Source organism: Lagenorhynchus albirostris, chromosome 8 (assembly GCF_949774975.1).
Source record: "Lagenorhynchus albirostris chromosome 8, mLagAlb1.1, whole genome shotgun sequence".
Classification (NCBI taxonomy): Eukaryota; Metazoa; Chordata; class Mammalia; order Artiodactyla; family Delphinidae; genus Lagenorhynchus; species Lagenorhynchus albirostris.
In genome coordinates this window covers 5,009,652-5,033,884 of record NC_083102.1, presented here as the reverse complement: position 1 = coordinate 5,033,884, position 24,233 = coordinate 5,009,652, and the positions used below count along the sequence as shown (strand labels likewise).

The following is a 24,233-nucleotide window of genomic DNA, read 5'->3' as shown; positions in this document are numbered from 1 at the left end:
CTCAAGGGGCACCAGGAAACTTCTAGGGGTGATGAATATGTTCATTATCTTGAAGGTGATAATGGTTTCATGAGTGAAAACGTCAAATTAAATTATAGACTTTAAATGTGTGCAGTTTACTGTATATCAATTATACATCAATAAAGTTTTTAAGTTGAAGGTAATATAGATTTGAATAGGTATCCGATTTGTCTGCTCTATATAAAAAACATACAGATTTTTTTTCTTAAAAAAATAAACAACTTACTTTGCATTTCCAGCCATTGGTTGGTACTGATTTCATAACTGGTTGAAGACAAAAAGTATGATACCCTTTGTCACACGTATCACACACTAGCATCTTGCTATCTTCTCCCGATTGTCTAAAAAATAAGATAGCATTAATGATGCCTTATCTTTAAACTTATGTTTGTAACATAAGTAATCATGAAAAGAATCTGTCCTGGGAACTGCCCAGTTCATAAATACCCTCCGTCTCTGTTTGGTCTATGCACAGATAATGACAGAGTTAACCCTCTAGAGGATGAGACAGAAATCTTCCAAAGGTCCCTAAAGGATTATCCTTACTGAACGCCCACCTATGGTGAACCCGTTTTAGTCATTTTAGGGTTCCTGCAAAGAAGGAGGGGTTAAGGCAAGATGAATGACACTGATCTTTACTTCTTAAACATCCCATGCCCATCCTTTTTTTGGGAAGGAGCTGTAACTGATAGGTGATGCTGCACGGAAAGGAACAAATCTTGGCATGGTGAGTTGGAAGACACTGTCATATAATAAAAAGAGGATCAAATTTGGATCAGACCTACAACTGTGTTCAGACTTCTGTTTTTCTAGCTGTGTGACTCCTGAATAACTTAGACTTAGTCCTCTTAATTTCAGGTACAAAATGTGAATGATAATCAAAGATTACTGTGAGAATTAAATATAATTCTGGCTGAAGAGCTAAGAATATCCATTAAGCAATAAGTGCTAAATAAATAGATATAAGAATAATAATCTTGTTATAATTATTAAGAATTATAATTGAAAACCTAAAATCTTCCCCTAAACACTCTTCTGCCCCAAAGATTGGGCCCCTGTCCTGTCCATGATCTCAGCCTTGATTCTTGGCTGTTAGTCCCTCTCAGATACTAAGAATTTAATTCAAGAGGAGGGGAAAAGAAAAACTAGGGAATGCAAGAAGAAGAGCTGAGAGAGGAACCGCTGAATAAAACCTGGTGATAAACAGAAGTAAAAAGGAAGATGGGTTAATTGGCCTCCAGTAATTTCTTATTTAATTTAATAAATTCTACATATAAAATTGCACATTTTGTCTCTTTAGCTACATGGAAAGATCTTGGAGGAAAAGCACTCTTTCTTCAAGTTCTCTTACTCCTTCTCAAGAAGAAGCCAGGCACAGATACGAGGTATCAAATAAATGTTTACTGATATTTTCTTTAATTTTTACCAAAATATAAAAGCACGTGGTCCTATTTATTCCACATAATTCTAAGATATTGATGCTTATTGTTATCAAATTAAATTACAAATAAAACAGACTGAACATGGCAGTGGTGGGCATCATTTCTCCTGATTACAAAAGTCCTCAGCCTGTAAACAATTTGAAGACTGCTGTAGATGCAGGTAACATCCCCAAATTATCATGCTAATTAATTAGTAGCATGAGAAAAAAATAATCACAGAAAAGACTGGAGAAATGACCAAAGGATGGGGTAAAACAAATAGGAAAAGATAATCCCATTACAAACATTTAAATGCCATACAATACTTTGTTTCAGAATTATGGTGAAAGTAACTGCCTTTCAGATAGATACAGATTTCTTTTTAAACAGTAGACTTAGTATAAATTGTTCTTCCTGGAATAGAAATTGAAACTTATCACTGATTCTTTGGTTCACTCTAATAACTACTTTCCATAGTTAGAGGTTTATTTTCCTATTAAATCTCCTCCCCAGTCTCCCTCAGAAAAAAAGGTGCTTTTTTTTCTAATGCTTATTTATTTTTAATTGTTAATATCATTCATTTAAAATTGCTGGCAAACTTAAGCTAGCTTTTTAGGCAACCAGAGGAATTTAAATTATTAAAATTAGTTTTTGTTTAGACTTATTTCAAAGAAATATGTTAATAAATATCTAGCAATTTCTAAAGACATGATGAAGCCAGTGTGAGCGAATATAGCTGCAGTATGAACAACCTTTATCATAGTACACAACCTTTAGTGCCTAATAATAGGGTCTCTCTTAAACTCAATACACACCTTTGAGTTGAAATTAAAACTTACTTGCAGTTCTGGCACACTTTGCACTCAGGACATTGCCAACCTGCACGTTTTAATGGAGTAACCGCTATATCCAGGCACATTCCATGATAGTGCTGACCACAAGTAGTACAAAAGAACTGATCTAAGAGGTCTCCCGGGCTGTCGCACACTGCACAGTTTGCATCTTCCTTTGCTACAATTAACAGTAAAACAACGAAATTGTTGTATAAGAATTTAATATTTTTCTGGCTTTACAGTTTAAAAATCACTTGAAGGGAATTTTCATGGTAAATCTTTCAGACACTTGAAATTATCCACATTGAACTGATATCCAATCAGAATAAGGTCTCCATTAAAACATTATAATATCTTTAATCTCAATTTAATCACATTAAATTTAATCATATAGTTTTGCAATGATTTGTACCTACATCTACTTGAGACCATAAGCAGTTCTTATTTAATTTTATATCCCTAATACCAGTGATATGCTGGGCACCTAGTTAATGTTCAATATATGCTTGCTGAAAAGAACCGAAAAGGAAAATATCAACTGAGAGGCGCTTTGCAGTGCAAAAATAAACATTTTTATTTGAGTGTTAAATAGGTTTGAAATTAACAAAATCAGAGACAAAATTAAGAAATGTTAATATCAATTAGATTAAGATGCTTCTTATGCATAAACACTAATTTTTATTCAAGTCAAATAAGGGTTTTTTAATACTGGAAAATATATGAGGGAGAACATTAAAGATGGAAGCTACATATTCATACACAAATATAATACTTCATATACTAATTCTATATTCATCTATATTAATTGCCAGTTGTAAAAAAATTATGGACATCGTCTATCGCTAAATGTGGATTAAAAGGAATGGCACTTTTTAACAGTTCTTGTACCATCTAAAATAAAAACTAAATGTCAGGATAAACTGGCTTGCCAAGTATACAAACGCATGCATATTACAATATAATAAGGAAAAGAATGTATTCTAAAATCATACCAATTGGATGATATACACAAATATGTCTGTAACTGACACTTATGTTCTCAACTAAATGGTCTGATTAGCTGATTGTCCTAGGACCGTTTTAAATTGTACATACGATTTTTTTTTTCCTCTTTCGCTTTCTGAAGATTTGGTCAGTCCTCTCTGGCTATAAGCCCTTTCTGCCTGCTTTCTTTCCCCAGTCAAGTATCTTGAAACAGAGTAATAATCTATTCCTTTTCCTTACACCAAGAATTGGTTTTGTGGGCCATAGAAGTCTTTGGCATACAGAGTTTTTGTTTTTATTTTAGAATCCTTTTAAAATGGTAAAAAAAAAAAAAAAAAAAAACCATTTGCAGTTTGAGGGCAGAACACAAACAGGCCCTAGGATGCATCTAGACTGTAAGCTGGGCCCCTGGCGGCTCCTCACCCACTGTTCATCTGAAGCTACTTTAATGAGGCTACCAGTGGCCTATGAAATCCCGTGGTTACTTTTTAGGTCTTACCTTATTTGCCATCTGCAGCGTTTACATCTACGCCCACACTGAAATTTCCTACCTTGATTGACTTCTATGATGGCAGCTTTCTCCAGATTTCTCCTTAGGCTTCCCATGCCCCCAGTCTCCTCCTGCTGTGCTGGCTTTTGTGCCTCCACCAGCCCTCTAAATGATGGAGTCTCTTAGGATTTCATCCTCTTCCATCTTTTCTAATTCCCCATGGTTTTTCTTTGTAATCACATCAATTCCTACATCATAAAACACCGACACAATTCCCAGATCTCTATCACCAGACCCAAACTTCTTTCTGAACCTCAAAATGTTATTTTCAAGTCTTACTGGACCCTCAATAGCCAGGTGTTCTAAAAATACTCAAACTCAACTCCTCTAAAACTTTTTTTTTTTTTTTATAAATTTATTTATTTTTGGCTGCATTGGGTCTTTGTTGCTGCACGCAGGTTTTCTCCAGTTGGGGAGAGTGGGGCTACTCTTCATCGTGCTGAGCGGGCCTCCCATTGCTGTGGCCTCCCTCATTGCGGAGCACGGGCTCTAGGCGCGCGGGCCTCAATAGCTGCGGCACGCGGGCTCAGTAGTTGTGGCGCACGGGCCTAGCTGCTCCGTGGCACGTGGGATCTTCCTGGACCAGGGATCGAACCCGTGTCCCCTGCATTGGCAGGCTGATTCTCAACCACTGCGCCACCAGGGAAGCCCCCTCTAGAACATTTTTAAACCTAAACCTCTCCCTTCTTTCTCGACCTGCTGGGTAAAGAAACTTTAGTGTCACTATTGACCCTTAACTACTCCCTGACCCAACACATCCAATTGGATACCAGTTCTTACTGAGTAAACTTTTTATGTATCCTCTTCCATCTGTTTGTACAGTTCAGTCCATCACACTTTGTCTTGGTCACTGCAGTTATCTTCTGAATGGAATGCTGGCTTAGGGCTCTGACCTCCTCCCTAAATCAGCTAAAGATCCAGAGCAATTTTCTAAGTGTTACGCCCTGCGCAAATTACAGCTTTATCAACACCTCCTTTCTTGCCTTAAAATAAAAAAATCAAAAATTTCTAGTTTGAGGCAAAAAAAGGAGTGGGGGGGGATTATCTCCTTTTCCAACTGAATCTCAGAACATTCACTATTTCCTGGTCAGATCAAGCGGTCTGCTGTGCACGTTAACACAACAGACTGCTCAACCTTTGTGTACTTGTACGCATTCTGTTCCTTCTGCCTGTAATTTTGTTCCTTTGTTGTACCACTAGCCCATTCGAAAGAGGCCTTTAAAACTCTTGCTCAGACATAAACCCTGACTATCTAATGTTACCACACCTAAATGCCCATTTAGTTGTTGATTCTTCCTTTCCCCATATGCTTAGAAGAAACTGTTAAATCATCAATTAATTATAACACAATACCGTGAACCCTTGAAGGGTAGTAACCTTGTCTTTTTCAACTTCATATCCTCAGTTGCCTAGCACAAATCAATTCTTATATTTTAAGCAAAGGAGTTGCTTCTAAAATCATTCTTAAGTGGCTCTTTAAATGACAGGCATTTAGAAGAAAGCATTAATTCTAAAAATGAAATTACATGTATTAGTTCATTTTTTTAAATAAAAATGGAAAAACAGAGCAAAGTAGTTTTCTTAATACTAAAAGAGAGTTCCATATTTACTCATTCAAGCTAAGTACATTTAAAAACTGATCTTTGATTTTTGCCTACCCTCAAAACTTACAGAAACTGGGGCAAGTACTGGACTCTATCAGATTACATCTTTTTATTGTAATTTGCCAGGAACACTATCTAAATACTTCTGTGAAACTTTCTAGAGTTTGCTACTCTGCCACTTCAACTTGCCATGGTAGCTACTAGCCACATGTAGCTATTGCGCAATGGAAATGTGATTAGTCCAAATTGAGATGTGCTATACATATAAAACACACTCCGAATTCCAAAGACTTAATAGGAAAAAAATATTAATGTCACTATCTCAAAAATTTTATTAATTACAAGTTGAAATATTAACATTTTGGATATATTGGGTTAAGTATGTATTTTTAAAATTAATTTCAAATAAAAAATTTTAACATGACCACTAGAAAAATTAAAATTACATATATTGCTCACATCATATTTCTATTGCACAGCACTGTTTTATACAGCAAAGCTCATTCTGCAACAAGGTAACTCTGTGTATCACTATAGCAGAGATTACTTTTTATTCTATGACAGTTTCCACCAATTCCTTGATGACAATACTGTCATGTTGTATGATTAGTATGCATCATTTAATAAATTGGGCAAAAAAAAAATCCATGTGATATATTCAGTCCAAAAACATTTACTATGCATTATATAAAAATAATAATAGAAAAAACTTGGTCCCAACCATTTTTCTGATCTGGGCGAACACACAGAAATATGTAAAAATACTAAAACAGCCTTTTGGAGGGCATGCATTAAGAAGATGACATTACTGGATGGCTTAAGTGTCATGTCAGACATAAGTATATGTACATATACATACATATATGTCTGAAAGCCAAAGGGGCGTTAAGCTTGAAGCAATAATCAAACGACTAAGTGAAAATTTTCTTTAAGCAGTAGGGAAAGCAAAATAGATTGAGTGAAAGACTAAAGATGAAGACAATTTAAGAGAGGACAGGAGTAAAATCCAGGTTAATTTGGCTCCAAAGATCATATTCTTTACTACTAATCAATATTGATGCCACTGGAAGGGCAAAGAAGGGGAAGAATAAAAGTGCAAAGGAGAAGTGCCAGCACAGGCACAGCAGGAGGAAGCTAAATGATGCGGGGAAGCAAGGAGAGCAGCAGAAACAGAGTAAGCTTTGGACAGGTCGCTTCTTCCCAAGTGACAGCTGTGACGAGAAGAAATGGAGGAAAAGGCAAAAACATGGAGCTTAAATTAGATGGAAGCTATCATAGATCCTTAAACATGGTCAATTTGGAAGGTGAGACTACTGCTTAAGAAAGGCTAGACAGCACATAAGAAGAGAACCAGGTGAAGAGCACAGTCTCAAGTCAGATTATTACCAGTGAATTTTAAAAGGACTAAATCAGCATAGCTTTGTAACTTCCATCGACATTACAACTTCCGTGATCTATGTTTCCATCGCTGGCAGGACACTCTGCAAGGTGATTTGCCTATCAAAATGGAATCTCTAGAAAGAAGAAGTAAATCATGGATGTTGTCCAGAGAGGCTGGCCCACAGAGTAGGCAGGTAGGTAAGAAAGAAAGGTCAGGGGGCTGACAGAATTTAAGGTAACAGAGAAGTAGCAGGACTTGGTGTCAAGAGAGACCAGACAACTAAGAAAATGAGGTAGGAGTTAAAAGTTTAAATGAAGTAAAGGAGGTAAAAGCTGAGTGATGAAAGTAAATACGCTGGGGGAGGGGGAGTGGATTAAGAGATGTAGCATTCCCAGGTTTAAACCTTGCAAAGGCTTCTCACTGAAGACAGAATAAAATCCAAACCCCTTCCCTTGTTTACAAGGCCTACATGATCTAGTCTTTGTTCGCCTTGATGTGGTCTCTGCTACCCACCTGGCAGACACTAAGTTCCAGACACAGTGACTAGCTGTCTATTCCACAATCACGCCATGCTCCTGCCTCAAGGCCTGCGCAGTAGTTGTTCGCTCAGCCTGGAATGTTCTTTCCTCTGACCTTGCATGGCTGGCTTTCTGCCATTCAGCCTTCCATGAGAGGGAAACTACTACTCAGGAAGTATATGTGGCTATGTCCCTTAGATGGATATTTAGCGTAAAGTTTCCAGGCAAGGTTAGTGTATACTTGCATCGTCGTGAAAATAAGGTTAGAGCCATGACTGGCATTTTTCGAAGACAAAGCACCCCAAAATTGTTTTCTGATGAAAATGCTGGTCGTGCTCACAGATGCGCTCTTTTTGCTGGGATGTTTTTTTCTAATGAGGTCCATGTTTTTGTTAGATTTTTCAACTTTCATAAAAAGATGTCAATCTTACTCCTAACTCAGGTAACTATCACAGCATACCGCTCTGTTCTTAGCCAGCAGCATCAAGTATTATACTCAATGCAAACACATTACTTAGATAAGAGCTAAAATAACTACCTTTCAGTACAGCAATTCATAATATATGGTACAATGCTACATGATTTTCATTGTCATTTAACCTTCATAATAACACTGTCATTTAAGATATCCCCATTTTTAAAACATAAAAAGTGCTTTGTGCTATGACATACAATTAGAACAGCTAAATATACAAATGAAAGATTTTATAAGACTATTACGTAGTCTTGTATATTACTGCAATATAGTCTATCTGCAGTACTCTCTACATCCTTGGATTAAAACAGATGCTCAGGAAGCTGGGTATTTAGACTGCATTGTTTAGGATCCCCAGGGAATAGAATTTACTCAACTGGGCTTTGGTTTTATACCACTGACTTATTTTAAGGGCTGTTATAAGAAATTGCCCTGTGGGGTTTGTTGTTTATACTGCAAGACAGCTACTTGAAGACAGTTTCTCACTACCATATATAGTGTACATACAGTGTCAGTATCAAGTGAATTATTATTACTACAAATCAGGCAACTGTTCATATGCCCTTCTTCATGCTGACTGCTGGAAAGCTCTGGAGCCAGATTTGTGGCATAGGCCTGGGAAATACACATTTATTTTGGGTATCAGCCTCACCGTATTACCCTCCCATTTATCCTATCCTTATTTTCCCTTCCCACTGGCCAAATTTTCTTGCTTATTTTTAGTCTTACTTTATCCTACTGTTCATGTATTTGTGTAAGTCTCCGTAAGTCTACTTTGGAACAAGGCAAGGTACCAGTAATTTCAGTGTATCTTTTAGCTTTATGTTGCCAGCATGAACCTTTCACTATATTCATGATAAATGGTAACAAATCACCTCACCTCAGTTCTTACACTTCATTATTTTATAAAACAATTTATGATCCCTAACAAATAAATGTATATAAATCATATACATTATGTGAACAGAGTCTGCAAAAGAAAGTAGTACTGCCAATAAGTAATAGAATTTCTCACATTAGAAACATAGTCATAGAAAAGTTTGCATGTTGTTTACTGAGGTCTAAATCACGACCACACACAAAAGGCTGAATAAAATTTAAATTGTTAAACACACCCACAGTTGTTTTATTCCATTGGAAAAGTGTGTTATACCACCCAGAATACAATCAGCTCTGATGATTCACATGGTAGTCTGTGTACTTAGTGAAGGAATTCACTACATGAGGCCTTAAAATAAATAACACCCATTACAGTAGCTGTGCATGAATGTTGTCTTCTTCTCCCAGATTTAACAGTGTGTAATCCAAAGCATTTTTAAAACTTTAAATCCCTTATTAGCCTAAATACAATGTGACATTTCAGTTTGCCTTACCTATAATTTACGTCTGTATAGTGATTAAGGGCAACATGATTATACATGTAGATACAAAATAACTTTAACTAAAGATAAAATCATGGTACTGAACAGAGAAAAATGATGATTATGAAATCTGTGTTTGAGATTACTTTAAGCCTGAAGTAGCTATATTTATGTTTCACAAAGCTGGAAAAGATAGGAAAAAAGCCTTTACTGACATTGCTAAGAATACAGGTAAAAGCTAACAATTAGGTAACTAAGAGATGACATAAAAAAAGACTGAATAAAGAAGGCATCAAAGAGATTTCACAAGCAGATTGGAAATTCAATTTACTAGGGAAAAAAGATCTCAAATCATGCATGCTCATTGGAAATCCATATACTAGGAAAAAAGTAAGATCTCTATTTAATAAGGATAGGAAAGAGTTATAATTTTCTGTATAACATGAATTTCAAACACTTAAACCTTTTCACCTAATTATAAAATACTGTTTGGAAAAGAAAAAAAAAAAAAAGACAACTGAGGATTATAGATAATTATAACCAAGACAGATGAATCAAGAAGAAGCATTAACGAGATTTCTATTATGACTACTAGGACATTTTCCAAGATTTTCAAGTGTTTGGTGATCCTATCAACATACATCCTGAAATAACATCTGAATGAACCATCTTCTAAATCTCCAACTGGGTAGTCTTTTTAGTGTAAAAGACACTGAATTAAAGACACTGTTTAATTTTTTAAATGACCTACTTTCATAGTACATATTAAAATACCATATACTCAGCAAGTTTACCTTTCTACAGTAGTTAAATTTTTTAAATAAGAATAAAAAACATGCAAACTATCTTTGAATTTTTGAGGAAGTAACTCTCTGGATATAACTTCAATGATATTGTTGGTAACAGATTCCTCCCCCTGCCCCCTCACCCCACCCAAGGATCTCTTGTGAAGATCTCTCAGATTATCAAGATTATGTAATGTTGCCTTTTACCACAAGTAGAATAACACTTCGGGAACTTAAACATTTGTTATTTTAAGTAAATACACTGATAAATGTTTTTAAATATATCTGTAGTAAACTTACATCTTTCAGGAGCTTGGTCAATGTGCTCTGGACAAAGAAGGAAGAAGTGACTGAAATCCTGAAAGGTGCCGGCTCCAGCAGCACAAGGATAATGGTACATCTGGGCACATTTCTCTTCACAGCATTTGATAGTGGCTCCAAGGTGCTTACAAAATGCACATCGCTGGAAGGGAGCAAAGGATAAAGAAATATCCTTATAAAACCTGGAAAAGCAACACTCAAAGGTGGGGCTACGAAGATATTCAAAAGTCTTTGTACATTACTAGTAAAACAATTTGAAGCCTGCAGAGCACTAAATAAAGGATCAGTTAAAATGATAAAATCTAAGTTCTCCGTTCAGTGCTTGGTAAATATTCATCCAAGGATGAATACATATTCATCCTTCCATTCAAGTTTAGAAAGTTAGCATTTCACTTTTTTTTTTCTATTGACTTTGTCAATACAACTACCATTTTTAAAAAACTAATAATATGGTTAAAAGGGCAGGTTTCTAGTTGGGGATTATTTTTAACAGGTCATTAAATCCCATTAATAAACAGATAAAACATATATATATTATTTCCAAAACCTCTTACTATTTTCACCCTGCCTAAAAATCAACATGAAGTAAACTAGTCAATCACAGAATAAGTTAATGAGTGGCAACTACATGGTTAAAGGCACACATACAAATCTACACACTTCATTGTAGCAGTTAGTTTCAAGTTTCTTTAAAATGCTGGGCACATGAAGAAAAATTAAGTCATCTGACTTTCTCCTTCCCCCATTCCAATCTGCCTCTATCTCTTGCAAGTGGTAAAATCAAAGAAATAAAGTCTCAAACGAACAGCAGGGGAAGTTTGGCGCACCTGAAATGTGTAAGAAGTCAGTATGGATTATCTAAGAGTAATTCTTTCCCTAAGAAAGATTAATAAACGTCCTCATCCGCCCAAGCCCACTTGGGGCATCATAACGTACAAAATCTCTCTCTGTGTGTAGGAGATGCCTAGCTGCCCTTCTTGAATATACTTCTGTTTTAGCATTTATGCTACTGCATGGTAATTACTTATCGCTCTTTTTTCATCCAAGATCTTTGAGTAGAGGAATCGGGTTGTACTAACTTTGTATTCTTAGTACCATGAATGCTGTTTGACATAGAAAGGCCCTAATAAACTGGTGTTCATATTTACATATATTAAATGGACTTCACTTTTGGTAATCTTACTGTAGGTGTGGCTCATGACTAGCAGAGCTGAACTACCTGAAGCCAAGTGGGACGGCACGTGGTAAAACCGAGGCTCAGGTAATAGAGTTGCTAACATTACTATGAACATCTTCACGTGCTAATATACTGATTCCATCTTCTGCTAGTCAATTAGATAATACAATAGTTTGTAAATTGTAAATAATTTCAATGTCTTGCATGTAAATCTACGTAAGATATCACATGCCATCAAACTGCTCCTCATAACCATCAGTCCCCTGCACTGAACCAATATAAGAAAGTTAAGTGTCTCCTGGTGTGTCTTCTACACATTTTGGCTGCAGGCAACAAGACCACTGTAGTTTCTAAGTAACTCATAAACACTAGCTATATCTTTGACATTTTAATTTTATATAATGTCCACAAGTTCACACACTAACACACATTTCAGTTGTCTTTTTATACTCAAAGGAATTATTACTGCATTAACAAAAACTGAAGAAAAGAAATAAAGCCTTCTTTATCTTCACTGATAAAGCATAATAATCAGCTTTTTCCAAACAATATATTTATGTCACAACCTCCTATGGTATCCAAATATGTTTACTGTATTAACAGAACCCAGAATTAAAGACATGTATAATATCTAGGTAGTCTGAGTATCCTTGAGTCAATACTGGAAAGGTCAAGGTAATGTTGAGGGAAGAAAGTACATTTATATGTCCAATCAACCACTGAAAAGTTTTTATTATTAACTCATTAACATCGCAAAATAATTTCTGCTACACTGTTAAAATCTAGAATCTCCATTACTTTTATAGCATATGGCAAGTTGTACAGAAGCCTTTTGCTCTAAAAGTAATTTTGACAAATAAAATATAATGACTTTTAAGTGTATAGTAAGGAAATAAAATAATTTAACTTGATCCTTTTCTCACTGTCTATATCATTTTAGAAACATCAACATGTTCTCTTAATCATATTTGCAATGGAAAATATTACATGACATTAGCTAAACTACTATGAGAAGTCCTGGAATGTATCCAACATACTAATTTACAATAACATGTAAAGAGATTAGGGAATAAAGGGAAATAAAATACTAACTGCATTTAAGTGAACGCTTCAAACCCATCTGTTATAACTACATAGCTAATGAAAGACATTTGGCATTGAAAGAAAACATATACTATCTATACAGGCTGGAATATATCTTTTTGAACCAATAAAAAGCATTTATAAAATTGTAGAAAATGTCAAAGAATAAATTTCTACAGGAAACTTGTCTAACATCAGCACCCTCATACACCGCAAGTCACAAATCAAAACAAATTATAAGCTAAGTAACAATTACAAAGCTAATTAACATTTCGTGAGAGGAAGGTAAGATAAAAAGCTCTTATCAACTAAACAATTTGACTCGATATTAAAAACTCCTAAATAATTTTTTATACTTTTTTAACCATTAAAAAGAAGAGAAGGAGAGGGAAAGATAAAAAGAAAAGTGTTAAATATCTTTTGACATTAGTCCAAGAACACATCAAAGAAAAAACTCTCAATGAGAGTTCACATTGCCACCTGTAAGAAAGAGTCTGAGGAACTTCCAAAACTTGGAAAGCTCTCGCAAAATAAATCTATAATACAAAACAAAATCAACAAAATTTCAGAGATTAAGGTTCAAGATGAGTTATGAAACAGTAACAATAAGTTTCAGGATATTCCAAAGCTTGTTCAATTAATTATCAAGTATTTATTCTATATCAACTACTGCAATTGGCTAAGTGCTGTAAGAAATATCAAATATTAATTTTCTACACACCAGGCTGTTTTTAACCTTTACCAAACTTTTCTTATTAGTCTGTTAGGATTCTCCCATAATGCTGTAATTACGAATGAAGATAGCAAGTAAGAGAAAAAATAAAATGGCATGGGAAACTATCAGGAAGGTCCAATGTCTGTTTAGAAAGAGTACTAGAAAGAGAGAAAATAGAAGGATTATAAGCAGAGAAATTAGAAAGAAAATTTATGAAAATATCTAATAATAAGAGGTAACATTTATTAAGCATAATTTCCATTTAATAGATGAGGAAACTGAAAGACAAGAGTCTTTTTTTTCTGTTCTATTGATATCCGTTTCACTACAAAAACACCCACCCAAACAGAAAACACCAGCTTCAGATTAAAATGTCTTACACCTAGAAACATGGGCAAAGATAACAAGGATAAATGAAAAATTCTAGTAGCCCCACCAAAAAGAAAAGGGGTCATTTACAAAGAAAGGACAAACGGGAATTGCTTTTCATTGGCAATATTAAATGTAAAAACAAAAAAGAGCGGCTTCCGGGAAGATTGCGGAAGAGTAAGACACAGAGATCACCTTCCTCCCCACAGATACACCAGAAATACATCTACACGTGGAACAACTCCTACAGAACACCTACTGAACGCTGGCAGAAGACCTCAGACCTCCCAAAAGGCAAGAAACCCCCCACGTACCTGGGTAGGGCAAAAGAAAAAAGGAAAAACAGAGACAAAAGGATAGGGACGGGACCTGCACCTCTGGGAGGGAGCTGTGAAGGAGGAAAGGTTTCCACACACTAGAAGCCCCTTCACAGGCTGAGACTGCGGGTGGCGGAGGGGGAGAGCTTCGAAGCCGCGGAAGAGAGCGCAGCCACAGGGGTGCGGGGGGCAAAGCGGGGAGATTCCCGCACAGATGATCGGTGCCGACCGGCGCTCACCAGCCCGAAAGGCTTGTCTGCTCCCCCGCCGGAGCGGGCGGGGCTGGGAGCTGAGGCTCGGGCTTCGGTCGGAGCACAGGGAGAGGACTGGGGTTGGCGGCGTGAACACAGCCTGAAGGGGTTAGTGCGCCACGGCTAGCCGGAAGGGAGTCCGAGGAAAAGTCTGGAGCTGCCGAAGAGGCAGGAGACTTTTTCTTACGTCTTTGTTTCCTGGTGCGTGAGGAGAGGGGATTAAGAGCGCTGATTAAAGGAGCTCCAGAGACGGGCGCGAGCCGCGGCTAACAACGCGGACGCCAGAGACGGGCATGAGACGCTAAGGCTGCTGCTGCCGCCACCAAGAAGCCTGTGTGCGAGCACAGGTCACTCTCCACACACCCCTTACGGGGAGCCTGTGCAGCCCGACACTGCCAGGGTCCTGGGATCCAGCGACAACTTCCCCGGGAGAACGCACAGTGCACCTCGGGCTGGTGCAACGTCACACTGGCCTCTGCTGCCGCAGGCCCGCCCCGCACGCCGTGCCCCTCCCTCCCCCCAGCCTAAGTGAGCCAGAGCCCCTGAATCAGCGGCTCCTTTAACCCCATCCTGTCTGAGCGAAGAACAAACGCCCTCTGGCCACCTACACGCAGAGGCAGGGCCAAGTCAAAACTGAGTCCCGGGAGCTGTGCTAACAAAGAAGAGAAAGGGAAATCCCTCCCAGCAGCCTCAGAAGCAGCGGATTAAAGCTCCACAATCAACTTGATGTACCTGCATCTGAGGAATACCTGAATAGACGACGAACCATCCCAAATTGAGGAGGTGGACTTTGACAGCAACATTTATGATTTTTTTCCCCTTTTCCTCTTTTTGTGAGTGTGTATGTGTATGCTTCTGTGTGAGATTTTGTCTGTATAGCTTTCTTTCCATCATTTGTCCTAGGGTTCAATCCGGTTTTTTTATTTTTAATAATTATTTTTTTATTATAATAACATTATTTTATTTTCTTATTTTATTTTACTTTACCTTCTTTCTTTTTTTCCTTCCTCCTTCCCTCCCTCCTTTCTTTCTTTCATTCTTTTTCTTTATTTCTTCTACTAATTCTTTCTTTCTACTTTTTCTCCCTTTTATTCTGAGCCGTGTGGATGAAAGGCTCTTGGTGCTGCAGCCAGGAGTCAGCGCTGTGCCTCTGAGGTGGGAGAGCCAATTTCAGGACACTGGTCCACAAGAGACGTCCCAGCTCCACATAATATCAAATGGCGAAAATCTCCCAGAAATCTCCATCTCAACACCAGACTCAGCTTCACTCAACGACCAGCAAGCTACAGTGCTGGACATCCTATGCCAAACAACTAGCAAGACAGGAACACAACAGCACCCATTAGCAGAGAGGCTGCCTAAAATCATAATAAGTCCACAGACACCCCAAGACACACCACCAGACGTGGACCTGCCCACCAGAAAGACAAGATCCAGCCTCATCCACTAGAACACAGGCACTAGTCCCCTCCACCAGGAAGCCTGCACAACCCACTGAACCAACCTTAGCCACTGGGGACAGACACCAAAAACAACGGGAACTACGAACTTGCAGCCTGCGAAAAGGAGACCCCAAACACAGTAAGATAAGCAAAATGGGAAGACAGAAAAACACACAAGAGATGAAGGAGCAAGATAAAAACCCACCAGACCGAACAAATGAAGAGGAAATACGCAGTCTACCTGAAAAAGAATTCAGAATGATAGTAAAGATGATCCAAAATCTTGGAAATAGAATAGACAAAATGCAAGAGACATTTAACAAGGACCTAGAAGAACTAAAGATGAAACAAACAACGATGAACAACACAATAAATGAAATTAAAAATACTGTAGATGGGATCAATAGCAGAATAACTGAGGCGGAACAGATAAGTTACCTGGAAGATAAAATAATGGAAATAACTACTGCAGAACAGAATAAAGAAAAAAGAAAAAAGAATGAAAAGAACTGAGGACAGTCTCAGGGACCTCTGGGACAACATTAAACGCACCAACATTCGAATTATAAGGGTCCCAAAAGAAGAAGAGAAAAAGAAAGGGACTGAGAAAATATTTGAAGAGATTATAGTTGAAAACTTCCCTAATATGGGAAAGGAAATAGTTAATCAAGTCCAGGAAGCACAGAGAGTCCCATACAGGATAAATCCAAGGAAACATATGCCAAGACACATATTAATCAAACTGTCAAAAATTAAATACACAGAAAACATAGTAAAAGCAGCAAGGGAAAAATAACACACAAGGGAATCCCCATAAGGTTAACAGCTGATCTTTCAGGAGAAACTCTGCAAGCCAGAAGGGAGTGGCAGGACATATTTAAAGTGATGAAGGAGAAAAACCTGCAACCAAGATTATTCTACCCAGCAAGCATCTCATTCAGATTTGATGGAGAAATTAAAACCTTTACAAACAAGCAAAAGCTGAGAGAGTTCTGCACCACCAAACCAGTTTTACAACAACTGCTAAAGGAACTTCTCTAGGCAAGAAACACAAGAGAAGAAAAAGACCTACAATAACGAACCCAAAACAATTAAGAAAATGGGAATAGGAACATAGATATCGATAATTACCTTAAAGGTAAATGGACTAAATGCTCCCACCAAAAGACACAGATTAGCCGAATGGATACAAAAACAAGACCCATATATTTGCTGTCTACAAGAGACCCACTTCACATACAGACTGAAAGTAAGGGGATGGAAAGAGCTATTTCATGCAAATGGAAACCAAAAGAAAGCTGGAGTAGCAATTCTCGTAGCAGACAAAATAGACTTTAAAATAAAGACTATTAGAAGAGACAAAGAAGGACACTACATAGTGATCAAGGGATCGATCCAAGAAGATATAACAATTGTAAATATTTATGCACCCAACACAGGAGCACCCCAATACATAAGGCAAATACTAACGGCAATAAAAGGGGAAATCGACAGTAACACATTCATAGTAGGGGTTTGTAACACCCCACTTTCACCAATGGACAGATCATCCAAAATGAAAATAAATAAGGAAACACAAGCTTTAAATGAGACATTAAACAAGATGGACTTAATTGATATTTATAGGACATTCCATCCAAAACAAAAAAATACACATTCTTCTCAAGTGCTCATGGAACATTCTCCAGGATAGATCATATCCTGGGTCACAAATCAAGCCTTGGTAAATTTAAATGAATTGAAATTGTATCAAGTATCTTTTCCGACCACAACGCTATGAGACTAGATATCAATTACAGGAAAAGATCTGTAAAAAATACAAACACATGGAGGCTAAACAATACACTACTTAACAATGAAGTGATCACTGAAGAAATTAAAAAATACCTAGAAACAAATGAAAATGGAGACACGACGACCCAAAACCTATGGGATGCAGCAAAAACAGTTCTAAGAGGGAAGTTTATAGCAATACAAGCCCACCTTAAGAAACAGGAAACATCTCGAATAAACAACCTAATCTTGCACCTAAAGCAATTAGAGAAGGAAGAACAAAAAAAACCCAAAGTTAGCAGAAGGAAAGAAATCATAAAGTTCAGATCAGAAATAAATGAAAAAGAAATGAAGGAAACAATAGCAAAGATCAATAAAACTAAAAGCTGATTCTTTGATAAGATAAACAAAATTGATAAACCATTAGCCAGACTCATCAAGAAAAAAAGGGAGAAGACTCAAATCAATAGAATTAAAAATGAAAAAGGAGAAGTAACAACTGACACTGCAGAAATACAAAAGATCATGAGAGATTACTACAAGCAACTCTATGCCAATAAAATGGACAACCTGGAAGAAATGGACAAATTCTTAGAAATGCACAACCTGCCAAGACTGAATCAGGAAGAAATAGAAACTATGAACAGACCAATCACAAGCACTGAAATTGAAACTCTGATTAAAAATCTTCCAACAAACAAAAGCCCAGGACCAGATGGCTTCACAGGCGAATTCTATCAAACATTTAGAGAAGAGCTAACACCTATCCTTCTCAAACTCTTCCAAAATATAGCAGAGGGAGGAACACTCCCAAATTCATTCTACGAGGAAACCATCACCTTGATACCAAAACCAGACAAGGATGTCACAAAGAAAACTACAGGCCAATATCACTGATGAACATAGATGCAAAAGTCCTCAACAAAAGACTAGCAAACAGAATCCAACAACACATTAAAAGGATCATACACCATGATCAAGTGGGGTTTATTCCAGGAATGCAAGGATTCTTCAATATACGCAAATCAATCAGCGTGATACACCATATTAACAAACTGAAGGAGAAAAACAATATGATCATCTCAATAGATGCAGAGAAAGCTTTCGACAAAATTCAATATCCATTTATGATAAAAACCCTCCAGAAAGTAGGCATAGAGGGAACTTTCCTCAACATAATAAAGGCCATATATGACAAACCCACAGCCAACATTGTCCTCAATGGTGAAAAACTGAAAGCATTTCCAGTAAGATCAGGAACTAGACAAGGTTGCCCACTCTCACCACTCTTATTCAACATAGTTTTGGAAGTTTTAGCCACAGCAATCAGAGAAGAAAAGGAAATAAAAGGAATCCAAATCGGAAAAGAAGAAGTAAAGCTGTCACTGTTTGCAGATGACATGATCCTATACATAGAGAATCCTAAAGATGCTACCAGAAAACTACTAGAGCTAATCAATGAATTTGGTAAAGTGGCAGGATACAAAATTAATGCACAGAAATCTCTGGCATTCCTATATACTAATGATGAAAAATCTGAAAGTGAAATCAAGAAAACACTCCCATTTACCATTGCAACAAAAAGAATAAAATATCTAGGAATAAACCTACCGAAGGAGACAAAAGACATGTATGCAGAAAATTGTAAGACACTGATGAAAGAAATTAAAGATACAAATAGATGGAGAGATATACCATGTTCTTGGATTGGAAGAATCAACATTGTGAAAATGACTCTACTACCCAAAGCAATCTACAGATTCAATACAATCCCTATCAAACTACCACTGGCATTTTTCACAGAACTAGAACAAAAAATTTCACAATTTGTATGGAAACACAAAAGACCCCGAATAGCCAAAGCAATCTTGAGAACGAAAAACGGAGCTGGAGGAATCAGGCTCCCTGACTTCAGACTATACTACAAAGCTACAGTAATCAAGACAGTATGGCACTGGCACAAAAAGAGAAAGGTAGATCAATGGAACAGGATAGAAAGCCCAGGGATGAACCCACGCACATATGGTCACCTTATCTTTGATAAAGGAGGCAGAAATGTACAGTGGCGAAAGGACAGCCTCTTCAATAAGTGGTGCTGGGAAAACTGGACAGGTACATGTAAAAGTATGAGATTAGATCACTCCCTAACACCATACACAAAAATAAGCTCAAAATGGATTAAAGATCTAAATGTAAGGCCAGAAACTATCAAACTCTTAGAGGAAAACATAGGCAGAACACTCTATGACATAAATCACAGTAAGATCCTTTTTGACCCTCCTCCTAGAGAAATGGAAATAAAAACAAAAATAAATGGGACCTAATGAAACGTCAAAGCTTTTGCAGAGCAAAGGAAACCATAAACAAGACCAAAAGACAACCCTCAGAATGGGAGAAAATATTTGCAAATGAAGCAACTGACAAAGGATTTATCTCCAAAATTTATAAGCAGCACATGCAGCTCAATAACAAAAAAACAAACAACCCAATCCAAAAGTGGGCAGAAGACCTAAATAGACATTTCTCCAAAGAAGATATGCAGACTGCCAACGAACACATGAAAAAATGCTCAACATCATTAAACATTAGAGAAATGCAAATCAAAACTACAATGAGATATCATCTCACACCAGTCAGAATAGCCATCATCAAAAAATCTAGAAACAATAAATGCTGGAGAGGGTGTGGAGAAAAGGGAACACTCTTGCACTGTTGGTGGGACTGTGAATTGGTACAGCCACTGTGGAGAACAGTATGGAGGTTCCTTAAAAAACTACAAATAGAACCACCATACGACCCAGCAATCCCACTACTGGGCATATACCCTGAGAAAACCATAATTCAAAAAGAGTCATATTCCAAAATGTTCATTGCAGCTCTATTTACAATAGGCCGGAGATGAAAACAACCTAAGTGTCCATCATCAGATGAATGGATAAAGAAGATGTGGCACATATATACAATGGAATATTATTCAGCCATAAAAAGAAACGACATTGAGCTATTTGTAATGAGGTGGATAGACCTAAAGTCTGTCATACAGAGTGAAGTAAGTCAGAAAGAGAAAAACAAATACCATATGCTAACACATCTATATGGATTTTAAGGGGAAAAAAATGTCATAAAGAACGTAGGGGTAAGACAGAATAAAAACACAGACCTACTAGAGAACGGACTTGAGGATATTGGGAGGGGGAAGGGTAAGCTGTGACAAAGCGAGAGAGAGGCATGGACATATATACACTACCAAATGTAAAATAGATAGCAGCCACATAGCACAGGGAGATCTGCTCGGTCCTTTGCGACCACCTGGAGGGGTGGGATATGGAGGGTGGGACGGAGGGAGATGCAAGAGGGAAGAGATATGGGAACATATGTACATGTATAACTGATTCACTTTGTTATAAAGCAGAAACTAACACACCATTGTAAAGCAATTATACTCCAATAAAGATGTTAAAAAAAAAAAAAAGAGCAATATCTTCCAAGGTCTACAAAAAAATTCTTTGAGGGCTTCCCTGGTGGCACAGTGGTTTGAGAGTCTGCCTGCCGATGCAGGGGACACGGGTTCGTGCCCCGGTCCAGGAAGATCCCACATGCCGCGGAGCGGCTGGGCCCGTGAGCCATGGCCACTGAGCCTGCGCGTCCGGGACCTGTGCTCCACAACAGGAGAGGCCACAACAGTGAGAGAGAGGCCCACGTACCGAAAAAAAAAAAAAAAAACTTTCAAAATGTGCAAAATATATTTTATGCACACACACTTTAGATGTAAATACACACAAACCTTTTATTTATGTACATGAACACATATACACACGTGTATGTATATATATACACACATATGTGTATGTGTGTATATATTTGCATATGTGTATGTTTATATATATACGCATATGTGTATGAGTATATATATAGATACACATATGTGTATGTGTATCTATATATATATACAAATATGTGCACGAGGCACAGTAGCACAGGATATTCACAAATAATGATCTGGGGGGAAAGAACAGACAAATGCTATCAAAAAGAAAGCAGGTAGGACTTCCCTAGTTGTCCAGTGGTTAAGACTCCAACCTCTCGATGCAGGGGGCCCGGGTTCAATCCCTGGTCAGGGAACTACATCCCACATGCTTCAACTGAGAGCCCACATGCTGCAATGAAGATCCCGTGTGCTGTAACTAAGAGCCGGCGCAGCCAAATAAATAAATATTTTTAAAAAAAAGAGAGAGAGAGAGAGGAAGGAAGGAAGGGAGGGAAGGAGGGAGGGAGGGAGGGAGGGAAAGAAAGAGAGGAAGAAAGAGAGAGAGAAAGCAAGCAGGTACAGCAATATTGATCATAAAAATAGGGTCCAAACCAAGAAGCAGTGAACAGGGCAAAGATAAGTTCACATTAAAATGAATCTAACATTACAGTGAAAATTCCAAAAGAAGAAACAGTCATTAATGTTCACATGCCTAATCAATTTTCTTGACATATAAAAGTAAAGCTGACTTCAAGTTAAAAAAACAAACTTTTTAATGCTACAGTAAAAACTTAACATATGCTTAAAAAGACAAAAAAAAAGTAAAGCCAAACAGAAATACATAGACTGGACTTAACACAGCTCTCAGAAATCAAGATATTTATTAATGATGGTCAAGTTTGATTCAAACTTACACATGAACAGAGAGATCTCCAAATTCCCAGAACAGAAAATATACATTCTATTCAAATGTACGTAAAATTCTTTTTAACTCACAATATCTATGGGATTAAGAAAGTCTTACAAATTCAAAAACTCAGGTATTTCCTAGGCCATATTTTAAAAAGCAGATATTTCCTAAACTTAACACATTAATAATTATAAATTCACAATATAAAGATAAACTCCCTTCAATCTATCCACTAGAAAAATTGAAAACTCCCTTCAATCTAGCAGATTTCTTTAAATCAAAATGAAAAAATATATATTATTTTTGAAGTGATTAAATAAGAAACATGTCAAAATCTCTGAGATATGGCAAATTTAGTTCAGAAGAAAAAAAAATACAGCTTGAAAAATACAAGACTCAGGGGAATTCCCTGGCAACCTAGTGGTTATTTAGGACTCCAAATCTTTGAGATATGGCAAATTTAGTTCAGAAGAAAAAAATACAGCTTGAAAAATGCAAGACTCAGGGGAATTCCCTGGCGGTCCAGTGGTTAGGACTCCACACTTCCCCTGCAGTGGGCATGGGTTTGATCCCTGGTCGGGGAAATAAGACCCCACATGCTGCGTGCAGCAGCCAAAACAGGCAAAACTCAAGACCAAAGAATAAAAGTAAGTAAAACTAGACATAAAAACTAAGCCAGTAAGAATCATAATGCATGAGATCAGCCATCTAAGGAAGAAAACACACCCTAATATTGTGTGTAGGAAGATATTATTAATGACATTCGGGTGTTTAAGTCTCTATCAAAACAATCAGTGTTTGCTTTAGAAAGATATGCTAAAATAGTACTGAGTAAAATAAAAAGCAATCTATCAAACCACTTTGTATAATGAATTGGCCTGAAGTAATGAATATCATGATGAGTGATGTGTTGTTGTTTGGGTCCAGTTAATTATTTCTACTTTGTACTCTAATAAACATACATTTCTGATCAAAACCTCTACTTAACAAAAAAATACAAACATCCATTAAATAACATTACAAAATCAAAATGGACTTTGCTATGAATGAAATTTTTCCTTTCTGACCCACCCTCCTCACTGCTGCCGCAGTAAGCTTTCTAAGGGACCCCGATACCTCTGGACCAGGTCCAAACTCCTCAACATGGCATCTGTGGTAGGCAGACTCCTAAAACGCCTGACCCTAGCCCCCCCAAGATGCCCCAAGACACTGTGAATATGATGAAATACCATGCCAGAGATTATGCCATAAAACGTGGCAAAGAGATTTTGCAGATGGGATTAAGGTTCCTAATCAACTGACTTTGAATTAATCAAGGGGGACGGGGCTTATTCTAATCTAATCATACAATTCCTTGAAAACAAAGATTTTTCTCCAACTGGTAGCAGAAAGGGAAGTCAGAGAAATTCAAAGCAAGTGAAGGATTCAGGACCACACTGCTGTCTCTGAAGATAAAAGAAGCCACATACAAAAACCAGGGAGTGGCCCCTAGGAGCTGACAGCAACCCCAGGCCAAATGGCCAATAAAGAGATGGCGGCCTTGGTCCTACAACTGCACGGAACTGAATTCTGCCCTCGGGAGCCAAGTGAGCTTAGAAGAAGATTCTTCGCCAGAGCCTCTGGATAAACACCCAGCCTGGCAGATATCTTAATTTGAACCCTGTGAAACCCTAAACAAAAAGCACGGTTGAGCCTGGCCAAACTTCTCATCTACAAATGGGTGCTATTTTAAGCCATTAAATTTATGGTAATTTTTAATACAGCAACAGCTAACGGAGCATTTCAAGGCCCTCCATGATTTGATCTCTGCCAAATCACTGTTATTTTTTTTGTTTGTTTTGTTTTGGTTTGGTTTTTTTGCGGTACTCGGGCCTCTCACTGTTGTGGCCTCTCCCGTTGCTGAGCACAGGCTCCGGACGTGCAAGCTTAGCGTCCATGGCTCACGGACCTAGCCGCTCCGCGGCATGTGGGATCTTCCCGGACCGGGGCACGAACCCACGTCCCCTGCATCGCAGGCGGACTCTCAACCACTGCGCCACCAGGGAAGCCCCAGTTATTTTTAAGAAATTTTTTTACATTATACAACGTCTTCCTTACTCATCACTATGAAGTAAATAGGGTAAATGTATTAACCTCCATCTTGGACATGAAGAAGCGAAACCTCAGAGAGACTATCCTACAGCAAGCATTCCTG

General features: G+C 37.6%; 1 protein-coding gene across 1 annotated transcript in view; it reads right to left on the bottom strand.

Annotated features, from left to right (window-relative positions):
* KMT2C (lysine methyltransferase 2C) overlaps window positions 1-24,233 on the bottom strand; it is a 294,229-nt gene that overhangs the window by 122,636 nt on the left and 147,360 nt on the right. Inside the window, exons 8-10 of the mRNA XM_060156306.1 lie at window positions 10,234-10,396; window positions 2,282-2,453; window positions 248-362 (exon numbers count right to left, since the gene is read on the bottom strand). Of these exons, the coding sequence (XP_060012289.1) occupies window positions 248-362; window positions 2,282-2,453; window positions 10,234-10,396 (450 nt within the window). The remainder of the gene's footprint in view (window positions 1-247; window positions 363-2,281; window positions 2,454-10,233; window positions 10,397-24,233) is intronic.